Source organism: Apteryx rowi, unplaced genomic scaffold (genome assembly GCF_003343035.1).
Source record: "Apteryx rowi isolate R43461 unplaced genomic scaffold, aptRow1 scaffold_55, whole genome shotgun sequence".
NCBI lineage: Eukaryota > Metazoa > Chordata > Aves > Apterygiformes > Apterygidae > Apteryx > Apteryx rowi.
Genome location: NW_020450816.1, coordinates 273,913 through 294,874, shown reverse-complemented (window position 1 = coordinate 294,874; position 20,962 = coordinate 273,913). Strand labels below are relative to the sequence as shown.

Genomic DNA, 20,962 nt, shown 5'->3' with positions numbered 1-20,962 from the left:
TTAATTCATTCTGTCTTGATAAGCCTGGGAATATGCATCCCAGATCTACTAAACAAGACAGATGACCACGTGCTGAAAGAAGGTGCTAATCTGTTACTTGTGGGTTTTGTTGTTGCTTTAGACCTCTCAATTTGTAAGCTTCCCTTTTCAAACAGCTTTGGACCAACAAAGCAGATACTAATGCAGACAGGAAAGGAGGCAAGGATAAGTTCTCAAGAAATTCCCTTCTTTCCCCTACCCAGCCAACAGGAAATTTCTGACTCACCAACCATCTCCTGAGTTGCTTAATATTCTTTATGTGGAAAGCAATGTTCTGTACCTCTTATCTGACTTGGATGGCATTTGGGGAGGAACCTATAGAACATAGTTTTGGCACGATGAATACAATCTGAGAAGGTAAAATTAAAATGTTTCACAGTGGGAGGAAGTGCTCAGAGAGCTGGACACCCAGACTGTAAACTAATCTCAACCATTATTAAGTGGAATTCTGAATGCTGTAATAGTATCAAAGGTATTCTCAACTGTTACTCTATAAATAACGTGATTTGTAAGCTATTTCAGTCGAAAAACTATACAGGATTTACATTCAAGGTAACTGACAAACTATCTAACTTTTCTGGTTTTGTTCCCTGAAAGAGATGTCTTATGCTCTCTGTAGGGGTGGCTGGCCATGGCAGGTTGCACTCCGACTAAAGTCATCTCATGGTGATGGAAGACTCTTGTGTGGTGCCACTCTCATCAGCAGCTGCTGGGTCCTCACTGCTGCACATTGCTTTAAGAGGTAGGTCTGTCTTCAATAATGAGGCATATTTTCAAACTATTTCATTGTTACAGGTATTGGCAAAACATTCTAGGCCGAGCCCATTTGAAAACTGTTCCAAAGAGTTGTTTTTTAAATCAAAAAACAAAACCAACAAACCTCTTTTCCCCCCAAATAAAAAAAACTAGTATGTTGAATCTTCTGGGTCTTTCATTCTCACATTACACAGACTGCTGTCATCATTCAGCAGATTTATATTCAAAAATTTTGCATTTCTAAGGAAAGATATAGATAATACCTCTGACATGTTAATGCAGCTTTCTGTTCCAACAAACCTGCAGCATATGGTACAGGTTCAGGTAGCATATGGTACAGGCTTTCAGGTAGAGGCAAGGACAACTGAGTGAATGCCAAACACAGGGACTGTATGTTTTATTCTGATGTTCTTTTTGGCAATAGACAAGGGATGGATATTTTTATTGTACCACTTCACTGACTAGCTGAACTGGTCCACAGAAGCTCCTTTTAGGGCAAAGCATTATTATATCTGTTGAGTTTAACAGGAAAGTAAATCTGTGCACTGGATGCTGTTGAGACTGAGCAGTTTTGCTTATTCTTTACAAATAGGCTGCAGCAACTGCCTTACTCTGTTATTTCCCAGTACATAAAGAATTGTGTTTTTTGTAGCCATCTAAATAAGGTCCTGTTTCCTTTAGCAAAACACCTTCAGCAAAACAAAGAAATAATTGTTTAAGCTGCTATACTTGTATAATTTTCTAATACTGATGTCTAAAACTCTTTCAAATTCAGCTTCTTTCCATATGTTTAGCAACTGGTTTGCAACTTATTCTCCTCTTATAAACACAATTGATCTACTTGGTCTAATTTCTTTCACAGTTCTCCATATTAAGGTATGATCTGGCTTTTCTAAATATCTTCTCCCATTTTTGCATAAGCAGGTATTTTGTTACTGATGATTCTATTTAGTTTTTATGATAAGCCCTCTTCAGTATTTTTGACACCAGGAATTCACTGCCAATGAAATTACTGTAGTATGAAAACACTGAATTGCACAGTACAGACGTCGGATGTAATATTTTAAGCTTTCAGCAGCAATTATTTCATTCAAACTCCTACAAAAGGTTGCAATACTGGCTAGAATTGCATTGCAGTTCTGAGGAAATTTGCTAAAATTTGCCTGAGTGGGCTGCAAGTGTTTTAACTTTAGACTTTGGCCCATTCTTCTTGCATGCTGCTAACTAAAAAAAAGAGATAGACAATTTTTTTACTGAAGTGAATAAAAACATTTACCTTTGCTTAGTGCCAGATGCACAACATGTTCCCACTTTCTCATTTCATGAAAGTCATGAGGGACTTTTGTTGGTAACATTTCAAAGCTGAAATGGTCAAACTGAGTGAAATTACCGCCTACTTCCACTGATGTCCCAGTTGTTTCTATTAAACTATGAAAACACTTGAATTGCTATCATCAAAATTTATAGAAGATGGCTTCCTACTCCCCTGTTCATTTCTACAGTGGTTACTGAGAATGCAAGTTAAACACTTGAGAAGGTCTTTCATTAAAGAATCAAAAACCTTCTGTAATTTTACCTCAAAGGAAAGAAAAAAGAAGGTCACAGGAAGCAAGTTATGTGTTTTATGTACACACAAAGATCTTAGTCACACAAGTCTTCTCCTTATTAGAATGCTTTCATGAAGTTCAGTGAAACAGGTTGGTATTGCTGCGTTGCACTGCCCCAGTTACAGTGCCTTCTTACAGTAAGTGCTCCCCATAAAATGTATTACCTGCTCTTCCCAATGGCTTGCTTACTTAACTGGGGCTCCAAGTCATTACCGAATCTGCTATGAAAGCTTTTTACTTTGCATGCTTTTCTGAACACCTACATACTGGGGGAGTGTTAGGGAAACAAGAGCAGTGTGGCTGTAACACTGACAATCCCACATCTGTGCAGCCACTCAGGGGGCTGTTACAGGTGATCCTAAAACTGTTTCATTTGGTTTCAAGGGCCAAAATACTGTTTTGCCCCATTCAGATTTTAAGACTGCAAATCCACCTTTGCTCCTTTCTCAGAGTTCTCTGTAAAAGGCAGCTTAATCAAGCCTAAGAATCTGAACTTTGATCTTTTAGTGATACACACACAAAACTGTTTGAAAAAAAATCTATCCCAAATGTTATGCATGCTGATTTAGGACTTGCATTTAAGACTATGCAACATAAATCTAAGCCTGCAACTCTCACAGCCTGTAGATGTGCTACTGTTTACTGTAAAAGAGGAAAGGCACCTTTGGCTCTGACTTGTCACTGGACAGACCGGGCTGAACTTCCTAATGATCTCAGAGTGATTTTAAGGGGCTAGGTTTCCAAGAGCTATCTATAGATCAAGCGCCTTCTTCACATATTTTCCAGACAGACAAGAGAAAGCCAGTATACCATTTCCCATACCTGAAAACCAGAATACCGCTTAAATAACAAAAGTGGGCTCAATTATACTAGGGGTAAGAATTACATACAATTTTATGCACGATGGTAGGAATTGTTCCTCAGCAGTATAGCAGCATTATCTGGTTTCTGTGATTTCATACACACAGAATTTGATTTTGATGCAAAGTTGTAGCAATATTTGAAGCTATTTTTCTTTTATAACCTGCCCATTGTGTTACTAAGTTTTGTCCTAAGTTGTTCTGATAGCTACAGGGAATTTGCAGCTGCAGACATAAAAAGAATATTAACTTTGGATGATTAGAAATATGAAGCATGAAATAAAAATGAAATTATGACCATGATGTCATTTTAGGAAATACTGGATTACTTGAACACTGTTCTGTTCTAATAATATAACTCTCAACGCAAGTGCTTCTTTAAGCACTCCTGAATGCCCACATACACTTCAGCATAGTGCTGGTAATCCTGTTTAGAACTGGGGAGCCTGAGAGGCAGTGGAATTAACTACCTATGGAGACCAAAGCAGAAACTGACATTGAAACTCACTTTTCTGAAGCCTAGCAGGAATGGTCAGATGAACTCAGATGTGCCTTCAACATCACTACATTACTTGACTGGCAGAAGGATGATATTAATATGGGGGCTGATAGCTAATCTGACTTCCAGTTGGAGAGGAAATAAAAGGGCAAGGAGGTGCTAAGGACAGCACTGCCAGGTTTCTCTATAACCTAAAGGCATACCCATCCTAGCCCTACAAGACAGCGGTAACACCCTGAAAGCTACAGCATCATCTATCTGCCTGGGAAGCACTCCCAGACTCCTCCCCTGCCTCTGCTCTTCAGGTTATGTGATATGTGTACAATGGTTCTCTGCCATTTCATAGGCGGCTTGGAGGTAAGGAAGACTAGATGCCCCTAGGTGAGCTAGCTATTTTGCCTCTTCTGTGTACTGACACTCTATGACAATATTTACACATGTGGCAAATAGGTAACTACTAGTGGGGAAGAAATATAATTGTCTACAGATGAAAAAGTCAGTTTAAAACAGCTGTGTGTATGAATGTGCACAGAAGTAAGGTAAATCTGAGATTGCTCATTAAGCCTCTAACTAGAAGTCTTGTAGCTAATGAAAAGTTCTATACATTTGCATGAGAAGCAGCACTTTTCATTCTATTAAATCAGTTTAAAATTAGTGCATTTAAATAAGATAGGCTTTCCTGATTATCCATTTTTCATTATGATTCTAAAAATTACCATCATCCATAACAGAAAACTAGCAGGACTTAATTTAAAGAGAATACTGTTTCTTTGTTAAAATCAAGGACATAACATTAAATAGAAGCTGCAAGTTTTCTTGTGTACTATCTGAGATATGGCTGACAGGAGAGCACTCATTATCACCGGTCACAACCGACTTTGCTTCATGCCTCCAGCTTCTTCATCAATCAAAACAAACAATAAAAAATCAAGTTACTTTGATTATCAAACCAGTTTTGGAAGAAAGTATTTTCATTTCTGATGTAAATTCCAAACATATAAAACAATATATTTGTGACTTTGTACTCCTAACATCCACAAGGCTGAAGGAAAATACAAAGAACTAATCCCACTTGCTGCCCTGAATTTCATTAAAGATAACGGATAGAGAAGTAAATCATGTACTTGCTGTTGTGGATAAGGCCTATATACTAAAAAACAGAGGCATACATCACATTATAATTTTTTTTTTTTTTTTTACCAGGTTAAAAATTACCCTTCTCTATCTGAGAACCAAATATCCACTGGACCACTGATAAAACTCATCTGGAAAGTACTGTGATAGTGTTTATTTGTATACGCAAAACCTGTATGTTAATCTACACAATGGTTAAATTACATGGACAAATACTGAATGAACCCCCCCCCCCCCAAATTTAAACTCCATGAACAGCTAGCATAGCACTAATATGTGACTTAACACACAGAGCCAAAAGTGTATCTATCTATAATTATATGACAGCATTTTCAGTGACCTTTCGGAAACATATTTGACAGATTAAGTCAGGCAAAAGGTACTTATACTCAATGCTAATGACCTCATACATTCCTATTCTAATAGGATGATGCTCAGATGTATACCAAAAAATGCTAAAATATTGGTTTCTAATATTCCTTAGAGATCACATCTAGTGGTATGTTGTGGCATATAGAATTCCATTTTGAATAGATAGCTTTTAAATGCAATGAGATCAACAGTTATAAATAATGACTATAGCAAAAATTAAACTATTTAGTATTGCCTAAGTGACAAAGGAAATAGCATAACATTACTAAATTTATTGGGGTCAGTTGCTGTATCATTTAGACTCCTAAGTGGAATGTTATCACACAGTTATGACATCTGAGCAGAAAAATATTACTGAATGAGATGTCAACAATAACAAAAACAAAACTCTCATACTTTTTAAGTGTTTTTTTGCATTTAAGTTAGAACAATTCAAATGAAAATAATACAAGCCATTTTACTGCAATAGTAAGTACTTTCTGTATCAGCTTCCTTTTGTAATTTACTCTGCAGATTGATCCTACAAAGTTGGCTAACACAACATCCAAGATTGATTGTTTGTAATCTCACTCTGTGCGAGAGGTGACACCAGAGGAAAAATATTTGGCAATATAACCCATTCTAGTGTTATTACACTCTTTACATTCCAAGCATTATGCCTGTTCTGTAAATAAATTTTGTAGAAGTGAAAGATGACCATGTCTGACTATTGCGCACCCCTAACCATTCAGCTACTCTACCCTATGCTGACCTCGTCCACTTTGGAGAGGGGCACAGGAGCTGTGCTGCCAGTGTGTAAAATATTCTATAGGTGGGTGTTTTATTCCTCTGTTGTGAGAGTTTCACAGAAGACCAGTGCACTGATTAATTTCTACAATAAAATGAGCTACCAGGATCTGTCAGTTTGATTTTGATAGTGTTCAAACTGCGTTATATATCATAGTGGTATGCTTTCTGTCAAGCAAACAAGCACAACATGGGTAAGCGCATGCAAATGAAGACCAAAGTGAGAGATATGGAGTACCCTTGATTTGGTAGCATCTCGTTTACTCTCTTGCTGCAATGAATTCAGAAATCTTTAAAGTCTTTTCTAGGAAATACATCACTTACGAGGTTATAATCCCTTCACATGATGAGACAATAAAGATCATTTATCATATATACATACTAAACTGCAGATGCAACTTTGTGCGCAACACAAGATTAGACTAAGGAATCAGATTCATTTCCATATATTTTCCGTAAGGTATAAGAAATATCCCCCCCCCCAATTTTACATTTATATATGAACATGTTCATAACTTTGAATGCTATGGTTTTGCCAAAGCATTTCTGCAAATTTTTGCACAGGACCAAGAAAATTTCTTTTGCGAGTCTATCCATATGTAAACATGCTAAAATCACACTCTCATTTATGGTTTCTAGAGAATTCCCCAGAATAATAGTGAGCAAATACATATATTTTATTCAGTAAACTGTTACAGCAATGGCCAAGACATTATATTGTAAAGGTGTATAAGTTATTCGTAAAAAAGCCACTTTCACAAAAGTAATACTAGAAAAAAGCTGTATGAAGTAACAACTATACTATATAATATTTTACCTACGGTAGATGTGTGCATCCTTACTATACAAAGGAAAGTCAAACAGATGGGAGGAAAACTTGCCCAAGGTTATAGATCAGATCTGAGCACTGCTGTAAAAACAACACTGTTTTCAAGCCAGTGCCAGATTATACCTTTACAGCTGATAGCTTGCTCCCACATTCAGAATTGTAATAATAAAAGTCTGGACTGATAATAGTGTACTAAGTGTCTCAGCAAAGTATGGTAAGATTTGCCCTTTCCGACAGATATGTGGCAACAGGGACCCAAAAGAGATTCATCCGTTTCAGAGCAGGCACTTCTGGCAGGCAGCAGAAGGCAAGAGTTTTGGCAGATGATCCGTGGGGATACAGAATTCTGGATTTCACTGATGTCACAGTTCAGATGGCCAAATACATGAGATACATACAGCTCCAGAACCAGTTAAGACCTAAAGGTCTTCATTTTTCTACAAAAATCTCCCTAAGAGCAAGCAAAAGTGATGTAGCAGGTGCCAACTCTGCTTCCATTGGAATTTTGCCATTTATTTTATCAGGAAAAGAACTGAACTCTGAGGATTTAATGGAGTTTTTAATACTGGGGGAACACCCCCCCCCCCACACACATACATTTCTAGATTTTTTTTGTGTGTATTAAACATCTAGTGAGAAAGAGCAAGAGACGAATTCAAGTATTGTTAAAAAAAAATCCAAAGAAATAACCTCAATTCTAGAAACTTGGAGGGGGCAAAGGTAGGATGCCTTGAGAGCCAGGATTCATGATTCTGTCTTTTCTGATGTTCTTTTCCTATTCATGCTCTCGTTATTTAGTGGAAATTTCCTAATAAAAATTGATTCAGTCATTGGCTATAAAATATTAGCACTTTTATGCTCAAAACAGAAAGATATTAATAATGTGACACAACAAATAGAGTTTTGTTTTGTTAAATACCTTTGAAATAAACCTACTGATCCACAAATTAAGATAGTTATTTTTTTCAGGGAGGAAATGAGCAATGTATTTGGTTGAATATATAGCTTAATTTTTTTCATTTCCCCTCTGAGATTAAAAATCAATACGAACACTTTTTTTTTTTTTAAAACACCTCTGTAAGTCAATTGCAACTTTTCATTTCCAGCTGCAGTAGAAATTCTGACTTCCAACCATGAGGAGAACACAGTATACAGAGGGGGAGCATTTCATATAGAGTACTATGAAGGAGGTCCTGGAAGAAGTTTTGCGATAGATGAGTTGCTTCATAAATGTTTGGTCAGTCTGCAACCTTCTCTTCTTACAAACCTACAGGAGGAATTTTGCTCATACAAGACCTGAAGGAGGCGTGCAGAATTTGACACAAAGTCTCACAGGCAGCCAGGGATGCGGCCTACAATTACAAGAAATACTCAGTGGTACAGCTATATATTGTTCAGAAGCTCCTGGTTTATTTGCTGTTCCCTGAGCAAGCCTTAGTAAACTATGGAGATCAGCACATTGCTGGAGGGTATAAAAACACAAGGATAGGGTAGGTGACTGAACACTGTGGTGTATTTTCTGTACATATATTAGAAGCTTCCTTTTGAATGCTATGAGGAAAAGGGAGAAGTTAAAAATATATATTTGTGTTAGCTTAGCCAGACTTCAAAATAAACATACCAAACACTACTCCCTTGTTTGCATTTTCCTGAGAATGGCTGTCCCCTATAATCTGAAATCTCAAAAGGCATGCATAGCAACACTTATTGCAGTCATAGTAATCATCTTTAAGGTATTTACCATTTAGTCTACAATGTTAGAGATCGGCATCATTTTTAGATGCACAACAATTGATTAAGATTTACAGGCTGTCACTTTGAGAACATAAGCACTTTTATTTTATATATATTTATATATATTAATAGTTATACATATTTACTTTTTGTTATTTATATATGCTTTTTCCTTATTATTACTTAAGAGGTTTTTATGTCAAGTTATCTCTTCGTCTAGAATTCAAATAGCATTCCTTCTTCAAAAGACTTTTCAAAACTAACCTACAAAACAAGCTTGACCACTGTTTTCATTTCAGTAATTATTTGGGGTGTCACAATGATGTTAGTACTCATAAGTTTTCATTATAATTATTGGCATTTTGTGTTACCCTTGCTAAAAATATTTATGATGCGCTCCTTGCTTGTACCTTTAAAATAAATGCTAATTGTAGCAGAAGGCCATAGGAAACCTTGCCTATGAAAACATACAAAAAGGAACCTAGCCTTACCTGAAACTTCAGGAAAAGTTATATGGTATTCTTTAGGATACATTTGAATGTCAATCAAATTATTTGAGAAAGCGGTTTTGCTCTGTAAAAAACTGCTGGTACTGTTATTTACCTAAGCAATAAAAAATGACACTGATCAAATCTGGCTGTATGTCTAGGATCTGAATTTGCATGAGTGAGCCCTATTTGTTTTAATCTGAATTTCAGGTATGGCAATAACACTCGGACTTACGCTGTGCGAGTTGGAGATTATCACACACTGGTACCAGAAGAATACGAGGAAGAAATCGGAGTCCAGCAGATAGTGATGCATGAAGAGTATAGGCCTGACAGCAGCGACTATGACATTGCGTTAGTGAGGCTACAGGGTCCAGAGGAACAATGTGCCAGATTCAGTACCCATGTCTTACCTGCTTGCTTGCCATTAAGGCGAGAGAGACCACAGAAAACTGCTAACTGTTATATCACTGGATGGGGTGACACAGGTAAAAACATTTTAATGATTTCCACCCACTGACCTTCCTACCTGATGATGCTTGTTAAAAAAAACATTAACGAATATTTAAAATAAGGAAATACTCAGAGTGAAACAATTTTACTTTTTTTTTTTTTTTAAATAGGGGAATAATTTTTTCTCCTGATCCTTAAACAGGAACAAAATCACTTTTTGCTTTTGGAATTTAGTTTGTGTTTGAAAAGCGGAGCGAGATTAACCATGTCACTCTAAATTGTAGAACAAGTCATTAAAATGGTCTCATCAAGCTTGACAAGTGTGAATGAAAGGCTTATTCATTGACAGGTACACCTCAAAGAGCAGCTTATAGCCCCTGTCGCCCCACATAACTAGCAGCTCTAATATATTTAAGGTTTTTGTAACAAGGATTATTTTAGAGAGCTTTTTTAAATGATGCTACTTCATCTGAAGAATGGATAGAAAACATGTACCTAATAGAATTCTAAGTAGCATTTTTCAGTCTCGCATATTACCACCGACATTTTCAATATCAGCAGTTAGGTTTAAATAAGAGAACGTCTTGCCAAAACTTAAGAGAGCTGGAATGCAATCTGCAATGCAGACTTTTGGAATAAACTTTCTAGTCACTTTTTAGGTCATTGCAAGAGTCTCTTTCTCCAAAGGCCTTTGTCCTTTAAATATTTTACAAATTAATAACCTTGTTTTACTTTCATGTTTTTATGGGGTTGAATACAGTGCAAAAAAGCAGCCACACTTGATCCTTTGTTACACTGACTCAAACTGGCAAGAAAGCAAAGCCAAGTATCACTTCTCTCTCTTTATATTCATTAATCTGCACATGTGTGCACAGATTTGTAGGTCTGTACTTTTTTGCTAAAAACAATAGTTAATTCATTGCTTAGCAAGTTGTCTAAAATGCTAGACAGCTAAGTATAACGAAGCTCTACAATACTGCTTACTTAGCACTTCCATTTAAGCAAACATTATCCACTGCAATAATTATAGTAAGAAATTACATCATTGCAGTATTTCAGTCAAAATTTCATACTTACAATATAAATCAAACTTATTTTATAAATATAAGATTTTATTTTTAAAGAAACTGGTTTTAGTGTCCTATCTTTCCAATTGAAAAGAAATGCAAGTATAGAAAAAAAAGTCAAATGACTTGAATTTTGATGTTTTACTTGGAAATTTTTTTTAGTAAGGAAAAATAACTTGTCATAACATTAAAAACACGCAGGTAAGGTCTTGAAAGGGATTAGAAGATTTGTCACTACTAAGCATACATGTTCAGCATATGTAGCAAAAAGGGCTGAAAGCACATAGAAATACTACTGATTTGAAATACTGACTCTTGCACAGCTTTTACTTAATATTAACATTTCCTAAAATGAACAAGCTTGATAACTTCAAAGTCTAATGTTACTTACACAGTAGCAACGACAGCTTTTTGAAAAAAAGGCCTTCTTTCAACTCTAAGCTGGAGGAACTACTCCTAGGAAGAGCCTGATGATGGGCAAAGTATCAAAACCACAGCAACATCACACTTCCAAATATGAATAGTTTTGCAGTTGATAAGTGTATGTTTATGCTACGTCTGCCCAGCCCCACCCAGAGCTGCTATCCCACCACCCTCATCCTTCTGTTTTTCTTATAAGAGCTGGAACACTGATTTACTCCACTTAAGTTATATCATTGATGAAACATGCTCCACCCTCTCCACCCCATGACAGCAATCATCCTAACCCTCTTCGGCATATTAAGAGCAAAGAAAGGTGCTCTGTGGGATCAGTGAAAATCTGCAAGCTTGGAGTAGCAAGTAGAAGAGACAACCAATACACACTGCTTATGCAGTGCAGGATTCACTACAGAAAAAGAAAACACAAGGACAGGTTCTGTTCCCAGCAAAATTAGATTAGGTGAGGAAATAGATTTTTGGAATGAGACATTCCTTTGGCTACATTTATTAGTTTTCTGGTGTGTAGAAATATCAGGATTGTAAAAGAGTCAAATAATATTGTCCATCTCTAAGAAAGTACACTTGAAGCTCAGCAGCATTAACTCTGCAGTTGAGGTGACCAACAAGCTTGCATATACTTACAGTATTTAATCATGATGGTGCTCACAATGGTGGTGCTCCAGCTGGGAAGCTGATAGATGGTGCAGCACCTGCCATAGCTGAAGTAGATGAACTTGAACTGGTGACCTAGAAATGAAGTATTTCTACAGTTTTAGTCTCCCCTGCTCACATCTCCAAGGAATAGCTTCCCTATTTAAGTATTACAGCATATATTCTTGTTAAACACACTTTTGTCTTTTACCAAACAAACAGAATCCATCCTTGGAAAGATCCAGCACACATGAGGTGTAAAACTAAATCTTATTTAAATTTTAAGCTTTCAAAAAAAATATTTAATTTGTATTCCATATTTACAGGATATATTTAGTATTTTAGGATTATTTTAGCACACAGTAGATTTTTCAGTATTATTTTAGTATTCTTTCAAGTCATTTTATTTAATGATAAAATGGAATGAAGGATGACAGTATAAATTGGATAAAATTTTATTTATGCTTCTGAGACCAAGCATCATGAGAAAATTATTTGGGTCCTCTTTTCAGGGAGGGCCTATTCAAGAACATTACAACAAGCTGCCATCCCTTTACTTCCCAAGAAGGTATGTGAAGAGCGTTATAAAAGAAGATTCACAGGAAGAATGCTCTGTGCTGGAAACCTCCAGGAACGGAAACGTGTTGATAGCTGTCAAGGAGACAGTGGTGGACCACTGATGTGTGAACGTCCTGGGGAAAGTTGGGTTGTGTATGGTGTGACCTCCTGGGGCTATGGCTGTGGAGTGAAAGACTCACCAGGTGTCTACACAAAAGTTTCATCTTTTGTACCCTGGATAAAGAGTGTGACCAAACTATGAATGTCCTTAATCAAAAACAAACTTTGGTAATGAATTTTGAGGTAGGACAGCTTAAACAGCACAGACAGTGCACAGCTGGGGCCCACAACAGATGGGAACAGACATTTTCCCCAATTCATGTGTTTTTCTTTATGTTAAATCCAAGCTGTATACACACCACCTTTCCAGTTAGGGATTAATATGCAGACAAAATCCCTTTGAGGAAGTTTATATTGCATGAACAAGTTTCCCTGTAGAAAATGGCAAGTGATCTGTATCTTAGAGTAACATTGGAGCAGGACAGTTGGAGAGTTCACTACAAGATTCACTGTTCACAGAAGACTGTAGTAGCAGTTATTCACGCTCCAAGCTTCTCTAGAATCATAGATCTCAAAATTCATTTCCAGTCTAGTCTATTTAATCAGTCCTTGACTGTTTCCCTATTTATTATTCCTATGGTCTTATAATCAAGTCCTTTAACTTTGTCTCATGTTTCATTCAACTGATGAAATCACTCACAGGTTCATTTCTGGTGATGATTCTGTGTAGGCATTAAAATGTTAGAAGGAAAACTAATTGCCAATAATCAAATTCCCAGATATTCTGATAAACAATTCTCACAGCTTAGTTTCTAAAGCACATTCCCAAGTAAAGTGGACAGTACTCTGGAAGTAATTATTTTCCCATCAAAAATCCTGCACAGCTGCATGAGCTAGATCAAAAAAACTGCCCTCTTTGAATTTCAGAAAGACAACAAATGATTTTTATCTAGAGGGACCCTTCCCCCCACCTCCCCCTGATTTTTAGCACATGCACATAATGACATACATGTAGCATTTTGGAGAGTATTTAGGTTTTCCTATTTGCCACTAGCTGTTGGTACAGTATCAGTCTCAAACACTCCAATTCTTTAACAAAAATTAAAATAACTCAAAACAAGCTCATAGATCACTGGTTTTGGAGGGGCTTTACTGAAGTAACATCAAGAACCTCTACCAATCATACAAGGAAAAGTTATTGTAAGCATATAGAATGCAAGTATTAGAGATGTTGAGCCAATACATGTTTGAAAAGGTCTATAGTCTTAAATAACAGTTTTATAAAACATAAGAATACTCAAAGAACTCTGTCATGTTTACTTGGAATATCAGTTCAGTCTGATCTGACCAGAAAGGGAAAACTACCTGAAATCAGTATCTACAAAATACTTGTGTATCTTTTATCTAGCAACTACTCAAATTTGTCATTGTAATTCACAACACTAAAGGAAAAAATAGCTTAAGTCACATGGTCCCTAATGTCCTTTTACATTCCAAACATCATTTAACATCTATGACTAAAACAGCTAGTTTTCAAAGACTTATATTAAAAAAAAAACAAAAAAAAAACATGTTCCCAAGGCTATGGAAACCTTAATGATTTATTATAAAAATACACTGATAAAAAGTGACTTTTACTTTGTATAGTAAGAGAGGTATGAAACAACTATTTACTAGTCTTTTAGAAAGGGTCATCCCATTTAACTTCTTTATCACACAAAAGTAGTTACCTGTCTAGTGCAACACTGTTTGGTAACAAGTTAATATTGAAAATATCCAAGAACTAGTCAATAAGAGGAAACTTCACTGCTACTCTACAATCCCTGTCTATAAGGCCATTTTGACCACCTACAAATGTACTCTGTTCACTACACTGACAAACCTTTTTTTTTTTTTTTTAGAAGATGGGAAAAAAAAAAAAGCTCTGCGGGCCAAGGAACACTCCAGTGTGAAAGATATGGCAGTTATGTGTCACCATATTGTATGTAATTGTACAAATTGTGACTACCAGCTACTGCTTTTCTGTGTTTCCTTTTCCCAAATATTCCAGCTCTGACAGAGTGTTGTCTGGCCTTTTGTGAACAAAGTGGAATGCTTGTGTTCATATTGTAAGTGGGTTATCATCCATTTCTGTATGCTTCCATACCTCTCCAGTGTTGTGACAAATATTCAAGACAACTCAGCTTGCATGCAAAAAATGGTGATAATATTGCAGAATCCCATGTGATTGAAGACTTGATCCTCAATTTCTTTCCAGACCTCAAAGGGATTTTCAAGGGCCATGACTAGTTTAAATACCTTGCTGGAATTGGTGCTAAGCTAAAATACATGAGGTGCTTTTATACAACATTAAAAGTCTTCTGTAATTCTGCACTACTGGAATAGCGTGAAATATTTTATTTAAAAACATGATAAAATCACAGTACAATGACCACCTACTGTTAGACCTATATGAAACACTTTGCTAGTGAACTTTAAATCCATTCATATTTTTACTGCTTATATATATATCCCTTTTAATTACAATGATAGTAAGAGGAAATACATCTGTCAGAAGATATCTACTTGTACCATCAAAACTTTACTATACAAGGCACGCTATTTTGAGGCTTGTGAAGTAGGCTGTATAGTGCAATATATTATGTGTGTGATGTATAAGAAGAAATCGTGATTTCCTTTTTAAAGTTGCACCGCAGAAGTATTATACTTGGAAAAGAAAAATCAAGTCTGCATACTAAGCACAGTAAGCCATTTAGATTTAGTATAGTAGTTTGCTAGTTTTGCTTAGTCAGCTCTTTTCATAAGATGCTTTAATTACTTAGATTTTAAAAATGTTGCACTACTGTTTTCATGCAGACAGCATGCTTTTTTAGTTTCTAACATAAAGTGGAACTGTCTTACGTTATGCCATTTAAATTTTTTTTCAATGAGCCTGATGATGCAAGTGTATACAATAAAAACTGCCACACTGAGTAGAACTTTTCTTCATGAATTCTGTGAATAATACATAAGCAGATGCAGGAAACTCAGCTGGATAATCTTGCTGTGAGTTTTTTTAAGTGAAAACAGGTGCTCTTGAAAATACCATGACTTCATTTTCTTCAAAGTATATGAACTCTAGGCCATTTTCCCCAGAGATGCAAGTTTGCTCTATACCATGTAATTTCCAACACCGTGTGCTCTAATTTAGAGCAGTTATCAAAAAGTAGCCTATCCTACACTCTCAGAACTACCTAAGAATTTTTTTGACCCCTGCCACCTTCCCCTTTGTTCAAATTTTCTAAAACATACACAGTTGTAGAAAAACAAACTCTACTCTTTCATCCACATTGAGGTTTTTGTTTTGTTATGAACAGGTTGGTCACAGGGTTAATGGTCACAGAAACTAAAGCAAACACTTGGCACTTTATTACCAGATTAGATGACTGTGGTAAACACCGAAATGTCATCTCTTCAAGCACCTCAACATTATGGAAATTTAGTTAGGTGCAATCCCTTTGAACTTCAAAGGTTTTGTAAACAGATTTCCACCTTCTCACATTAAATTGCACAACTGCTTAAAACCCTACCAACCTTTCACCAAGAGAAATGTTTTTCCTCAACTCATCCATTTTCCAGAGAAGATAGAGGAGTACATTGGAAACGAAGAATAGTGAAGCACTGACTCAACTGACACACACAAAACCCATTTAACAGGCATGTAATCTTGACCCTGAACAGCTTCCCAAAGTGAAGGAACATTATGCACAAGCACTGAACCACAGATGAACTACGAGTCCTTCTCCATTCTCAGCTACCTAGTTCTTCTGGAAAAAAAATAGATAGATGCTATAATAGCTTATATTTAACAATAGGCCAATCCTGAATCAATGTTTTCTCTCCTTTTCAGTGTTAAGATACACAAGTGCTAGAATATTTATACTCAAAATTTTTAATGCTGCTATAACTTCAGAACATCATTACCTACCATATTGAGAAGGCTAGAACAATTAGGCTCAAATAGCAGGTATCAGTACAACAAACAACTCAGAAAGCAAAGTTTATGATATCAAGAAAGAAAACCGTTTTTGTGCTCCCCATTGCTGGATAACAGCAAATACAGTGAATTGATGTATTAGACATCAGATCTAGCTTATTATATACCCAGTAACATGTAGTAGTTTCCATTTCCTGTTCCATTTATTTTCCACCCAATCACAGAAAGCAACCATGCTGCAAATGTAATATCAAGCAACCACAAACAGGGGAAAGGATGAGTTCAGGATGATTCAAGAAGTTAATAAAATAAAATTTAAAAAGGAATTTACTTTTGTGAAAGCCTTAAAAAGAAAAAAAAGATGACTGGGTTGGGCGAAGATGATAAAGCTGGAGAGGTGTGAGACACAAGATGTAACAGGGTACAGAAAAATAAGGAGCCTCTATGAGGCATAGACGAAAATAGAAGTTACTTGGGAATAGGAATTTTAAAAGAAATCCTGAAAATAAACCAGCTTAAGCCAGTTATTTTTTTAAAGTGGGGAAATGAAAAGTCTCAACATGTAACCTCCATTTCTGTTACACTCAAAGCAAAGCAGAGCTTTTTGTTTGCTACCCTCTGCACACTGTCTGTTCTGGCTGTTCGTGGAAAACCTCAGTTACAGGTAAGGCAATGTAGCCTCATTAAGGGCACTCAAAACTGCTAGGAGATACCCACAGCAAGCAGCTTAGTTCTTACTTTTATACTCAACCATAACCTTGAAAATCATTTTTTCCCCCTCTCTTGAATCAAACCTTGTGTTTTTACACAAACTTTGTGTTTTATCTTAGCAAATTCTAAGCATTTAATGAAGGGCTCAAAACTGAATATTCACAAATCTAGTCCAAAGGCCAGATCAAGCCTCTGGGCCAAATCATTTGGCCTGTGGTCTGCTTCCTACCGCCTATTCCTGAGAACCTTAAAGGTATAACCCAAGGATGATGTGACGTTAAGTGGAAATACCCAGGGCCCTCATTGTTTGGCTCACACAACGGACTCACAGGACAGGTATGTGGTCCTTCTTTAAGTTACTGCCAGTTTCACACAAAAAGATCCTTCTGCTATAAGTAGCAAAAAGACTGGACTGACAGTTTCAGAAGGGCAACTTGCTTAAAAACTGGATTCTCATTTTTTTACCCAAATCAACAAAATATTGGCAGCTATTGCCTGAACAAAGCAAAGGTAAAAATTCAAAGGATTTGGGATAACAAATGTCAGATGACCACATCAGCAAAATGCCATAGCATAGCTAAAAGTTGACATTAAAGATGTAAATTTTTAAATATCGTTTCAGAGACTGCTCTAGAAAATGCTTCTCTACAGGCCTTCAAATCATTTTAAGTTTTATATTCTGTATTATCACTGTATTTATGCTTTCCAAATCCCTGGACAAACTGGTACCCAATACCACTCCTGCTTCTTGCTATTCATGCTTGCCTGTATCTGGTTTTCTTCATAGGATGAAAGCCAGTCACAGAAAAATGGCTTCAGGAACAGTGGGCCACTTTGCAGAAAACTGCTGCTAGAGGTGCAATCCCACCTGCTCCCAGTGGTCGAGACCTTCCTGCCCTCACCGTGTCTCTGGAATAGCAGCAGCTCCCTCCTGACCACTGTTTGCCTGGGATTTTCTTGTTTATGATAGGCAAATGACTTTGCCCCTGTGGAACAGATGTGCCTACTTTTTTTCTAGAAGCAGTAAGTTAACTACAGAAATCCAGTTTCCTAGAAAAAACAGAATTTACAGTGCATGCTCAGACTGTTGGCTACCAGGCTTTGCAGGCACAAACTTGGAATCCTAAGCAGGAAAGATGACATATGATAAGACTGCATGCAGAGCTGCTTAAACAGAAACAGAGTAATCGAACACCACCAACTGAACAGGTGTAGCACTACTTATTATAGCTTCACACAGAACATACATTCAGCTATACTTTGTCATCCCTGGCAGGAAAAGTACATGATAAAAAAAGAAAAAAAGAAGTTTCCTATGATGACAGCTCCCTAATCTCCCTAAGGCAGTCTACTCCAGAGCATAACTAACCTTTCCATCTGAAGTGATTTCTTGAGATGCAACACTTGCTGCAATTTAAGTCCAGAAGCACCCTACCCCCTCCGCAGCAAATATGATCTTTTTCCTTTTCTCAATTGTCAAGTACTTAGTGGTAAGTACACTGTCTACCTGACCCCTGCTCTAGCTTCAGATTTTTTTGTTTATTCATGAGTCCTCCTTGTCCCCGTTTGATGTATCCAGTTTGGAATAATGAATTTCAAGAAGTGTCCTTATTAGCTGGAAGATACTCCACATGATGTTGTGCCAGCAGAGTGCTGGAGAACATGCCTTACTTAAGACAGTAAATTTGGTTATACATCACAGAATGAAAACACTTAGCTTGTCAAATTCTGCAGTGATTCACCATCCACTGGAGCTCCACATGTTCTCTTGAACATGGAATAAATAAAACATCCCTCAGCAGCTGATACTGAAAAAGCAGCTACATTCAAGGTCAGATTTTCTCCCCTGCAGCAGTAACCTCTGACAGAAAGATCAGCTAAAATGGCTCCCAAACAGTTTATCAGCCACAGCCAGTCACTACTGTGGTCTGTAACCATGAAGTGCAAATGTAAGAACCAGCTACACACCAAGCAATTTAGCCACACATCAGCAATTCCAGAGTACACATGTAGGTCTAGACTTGGTTATCAGCAGTCTTGTAATGAAGAAGTGACACTTGCAGTGAAAGTCAACATCTCTTTATTGACTCATTGATACACTTGAATGCTTTACATTGGCATATACATAAGAACTATGACTGCAGCCATTCATGTTCACTTTCTAGACTTTACACAAACTTACCTTCATCTTATGCACCACATATGTACTTACTGCAAGATTTGTAACATACTCTGACAGCATAAGAGCCACCACTGAAGATAAAAATTGCACTGGATTTAAAAACATTGCAGTATGGCCAACCACAAGACAGACTACAGCTCAGCCACTAAACTATAGTCAGCATTAATATAATTTTTTGATACTCACTGACAGCCATGAGGTAGGAATAGCAAAAGATTCTACGAAGTAACACAGAATGAGTTGGTCACCCTAACAGTATTTTTTCGTATTTGCGTAAAAGCAGTCAAGACTACTTTCAGGCACAGTAAGCTACATCCCAGCCCATCTGTGCTCTTGGTAAAGATGAGAGAAACAACCGAACATCTCATTCAGACTCCAGGCCTGAACTTAATTAGAAAAGCTTACGTCTGTTAAGGCTGAAGAGAGATTAAGACTTAGCCTAAAGTTAACTCTTGCCAGCTCTGCTTGGTAAGCAGAAATACTATTGCTCACAAAATGCATCTATTCCAGATAATTAAACATATCCGCTTCTAATCTAAATAATAATTAAAAGTTCTAGTCATAACTACTCCTAGAATTTAAATGTGGAATTTTACCCCATTGTCTTCTGTCATCACAACTGAAGAACTTTTGCCCCTGTTAAAAAGAAAAAAAAAAAAAAGAGGTGGTTTAAAATTGCAATTAAAAATACATACACAACAGCAAAGACTTCTGAAAAGCATAATACCCTCCTACAAATTGTCAGCTGCTCTGAAACAAAGCTATCTCCCCCTTTCACAGCAGTTCCAGGTCTCTCTTAATACTCTCTTGACAGGACACTTCTACAGATGGTCCCCAGAAGTCTGTGGATTCATATGCCTCCAGTTTAGCAGGCAAAAGTAGTGATAACATCTATTTTATCACGATCCACTATTCCTAATATACTAAGTATATCTAGACCCAAGCCTAATTCTTCCTAGTTATGCTAACTTTTGTTCTTGATTTTATTTTTTGTCTATAAAAAATGATCACACACAAATCAAGCATTAAAAAAAAAAAGCCTATACCTTGATCTCAGTGCCAATAAATCAAATCTCAGCAGTTTAATCGCCAAATATAATTGGTAAATTGAAATTATTCCTGCTCAAGACTTCATTTTTAACAATTTACTGTGTAGTACATACTGCATAATATGTTCTTCTTTGGGAACAATTTCAACAGCAACAGATGCTCGTCCAGCCTCTACGCTCCTTGGAGGAAAAAAAGAAAGGAGAAAAGACACATTTAAGGACTGGGCCACAGCCGCTTACTGAGGAAAAATATCAAAGACAGACCGCGAATCCCACCGCACCACACACCTCCGTCTACTCGGCGTGTTACTTGCTACAGTCAACTACTAATACCAACAAGATGGTAAAAGCCTTGCCAATTAGCAAGGTACTGCTCTTCCATGTCTAGGAAGGGGTACAGCCACGAGCGGCAGCCCCCATGAGACCATGGATCACCCCTCCCCCCCGCCGGCCAGCCGCCACGTGCCGGCCGTTGCCGCGCCGCCGCCATGTCCCAACCGGCCCGCGCGCCCTCCCCGGCGCCGCCTAACGGCTCCTGCCCTCCCCCCCCACGCCACGGGGCCTACCTGCCGCTCGCCCCGCTCCTCTACCTCAGCGGCTCCGCTCGGGCCTGACCGCGCCTGTGCGAGAAAGCGCCGCCACCGCTTGGTCGCAAGCACCTTCGCCTCCCCACGGGGCCCTACCGCGGCCGCCGCCACGCTTCCGCCCTCCCCCACCGCCGCCTGGCGCCA

At 37.4% G+C, this 20,962-nt stretch overlaps 1 protein-coding gene, 1 long non-coding RNA gene and 1 other non-coding gene across 3 annotated transcripts in view; 1 reads left to right on the top strand and 2 right to left on the bottom strand.

The window, feature by feature from the left end:
* PRSS12 (serine protease 12) overlaps nt 1–12,547 on the top strand; it is a 46,616-nt gene extending 34,069 nt beyond the window's left edge. Inside the window, exons 12-14 of the mRNA XM_026081429.1 lie at nt 659–781; nt 9,315–9,592; nt 12,208–12,547. Coding sequence (XP_025937214.1) covers nt 659–781; nt 9,315–9,592; nt 12,208–12,515 — 709 coding nt within the window. The 3' untranslated portion in view covers nt 12,516–12,547. The remainder of the gene's footprint in view (nt 1–658; nt 782–9,314; nt 9,593–12,207) is intronic.
* Nucleotides 12,548–19,063: 6,516 nt separating this feature from the next.
* Nucleotides 19,064–20,945, bottom strand: LOC112973485. The gene is made up of 3 exons (XR_003255995.1): nt 20,798–20,945; nt 20,346–20,411; nt 19,064–19,818 (listed from the first exon to the last, which is right to left on the bottom strand). It is a non-coding gene; the product is annotated as an uncharacterized LOC112973485 (long non-coding RNA).
* On the bottom strand, nt 20,533–20,663 carry LOC112973517. Its single transcript, XR_003256010.1, has one exon. It is a non-coding gene; the product is annotated as a small nucleolar RNA SNORA24 (small nucleolar RNA).
* Nucleotides 20,946–20,962: the final 17 nt, after the last annotated feature.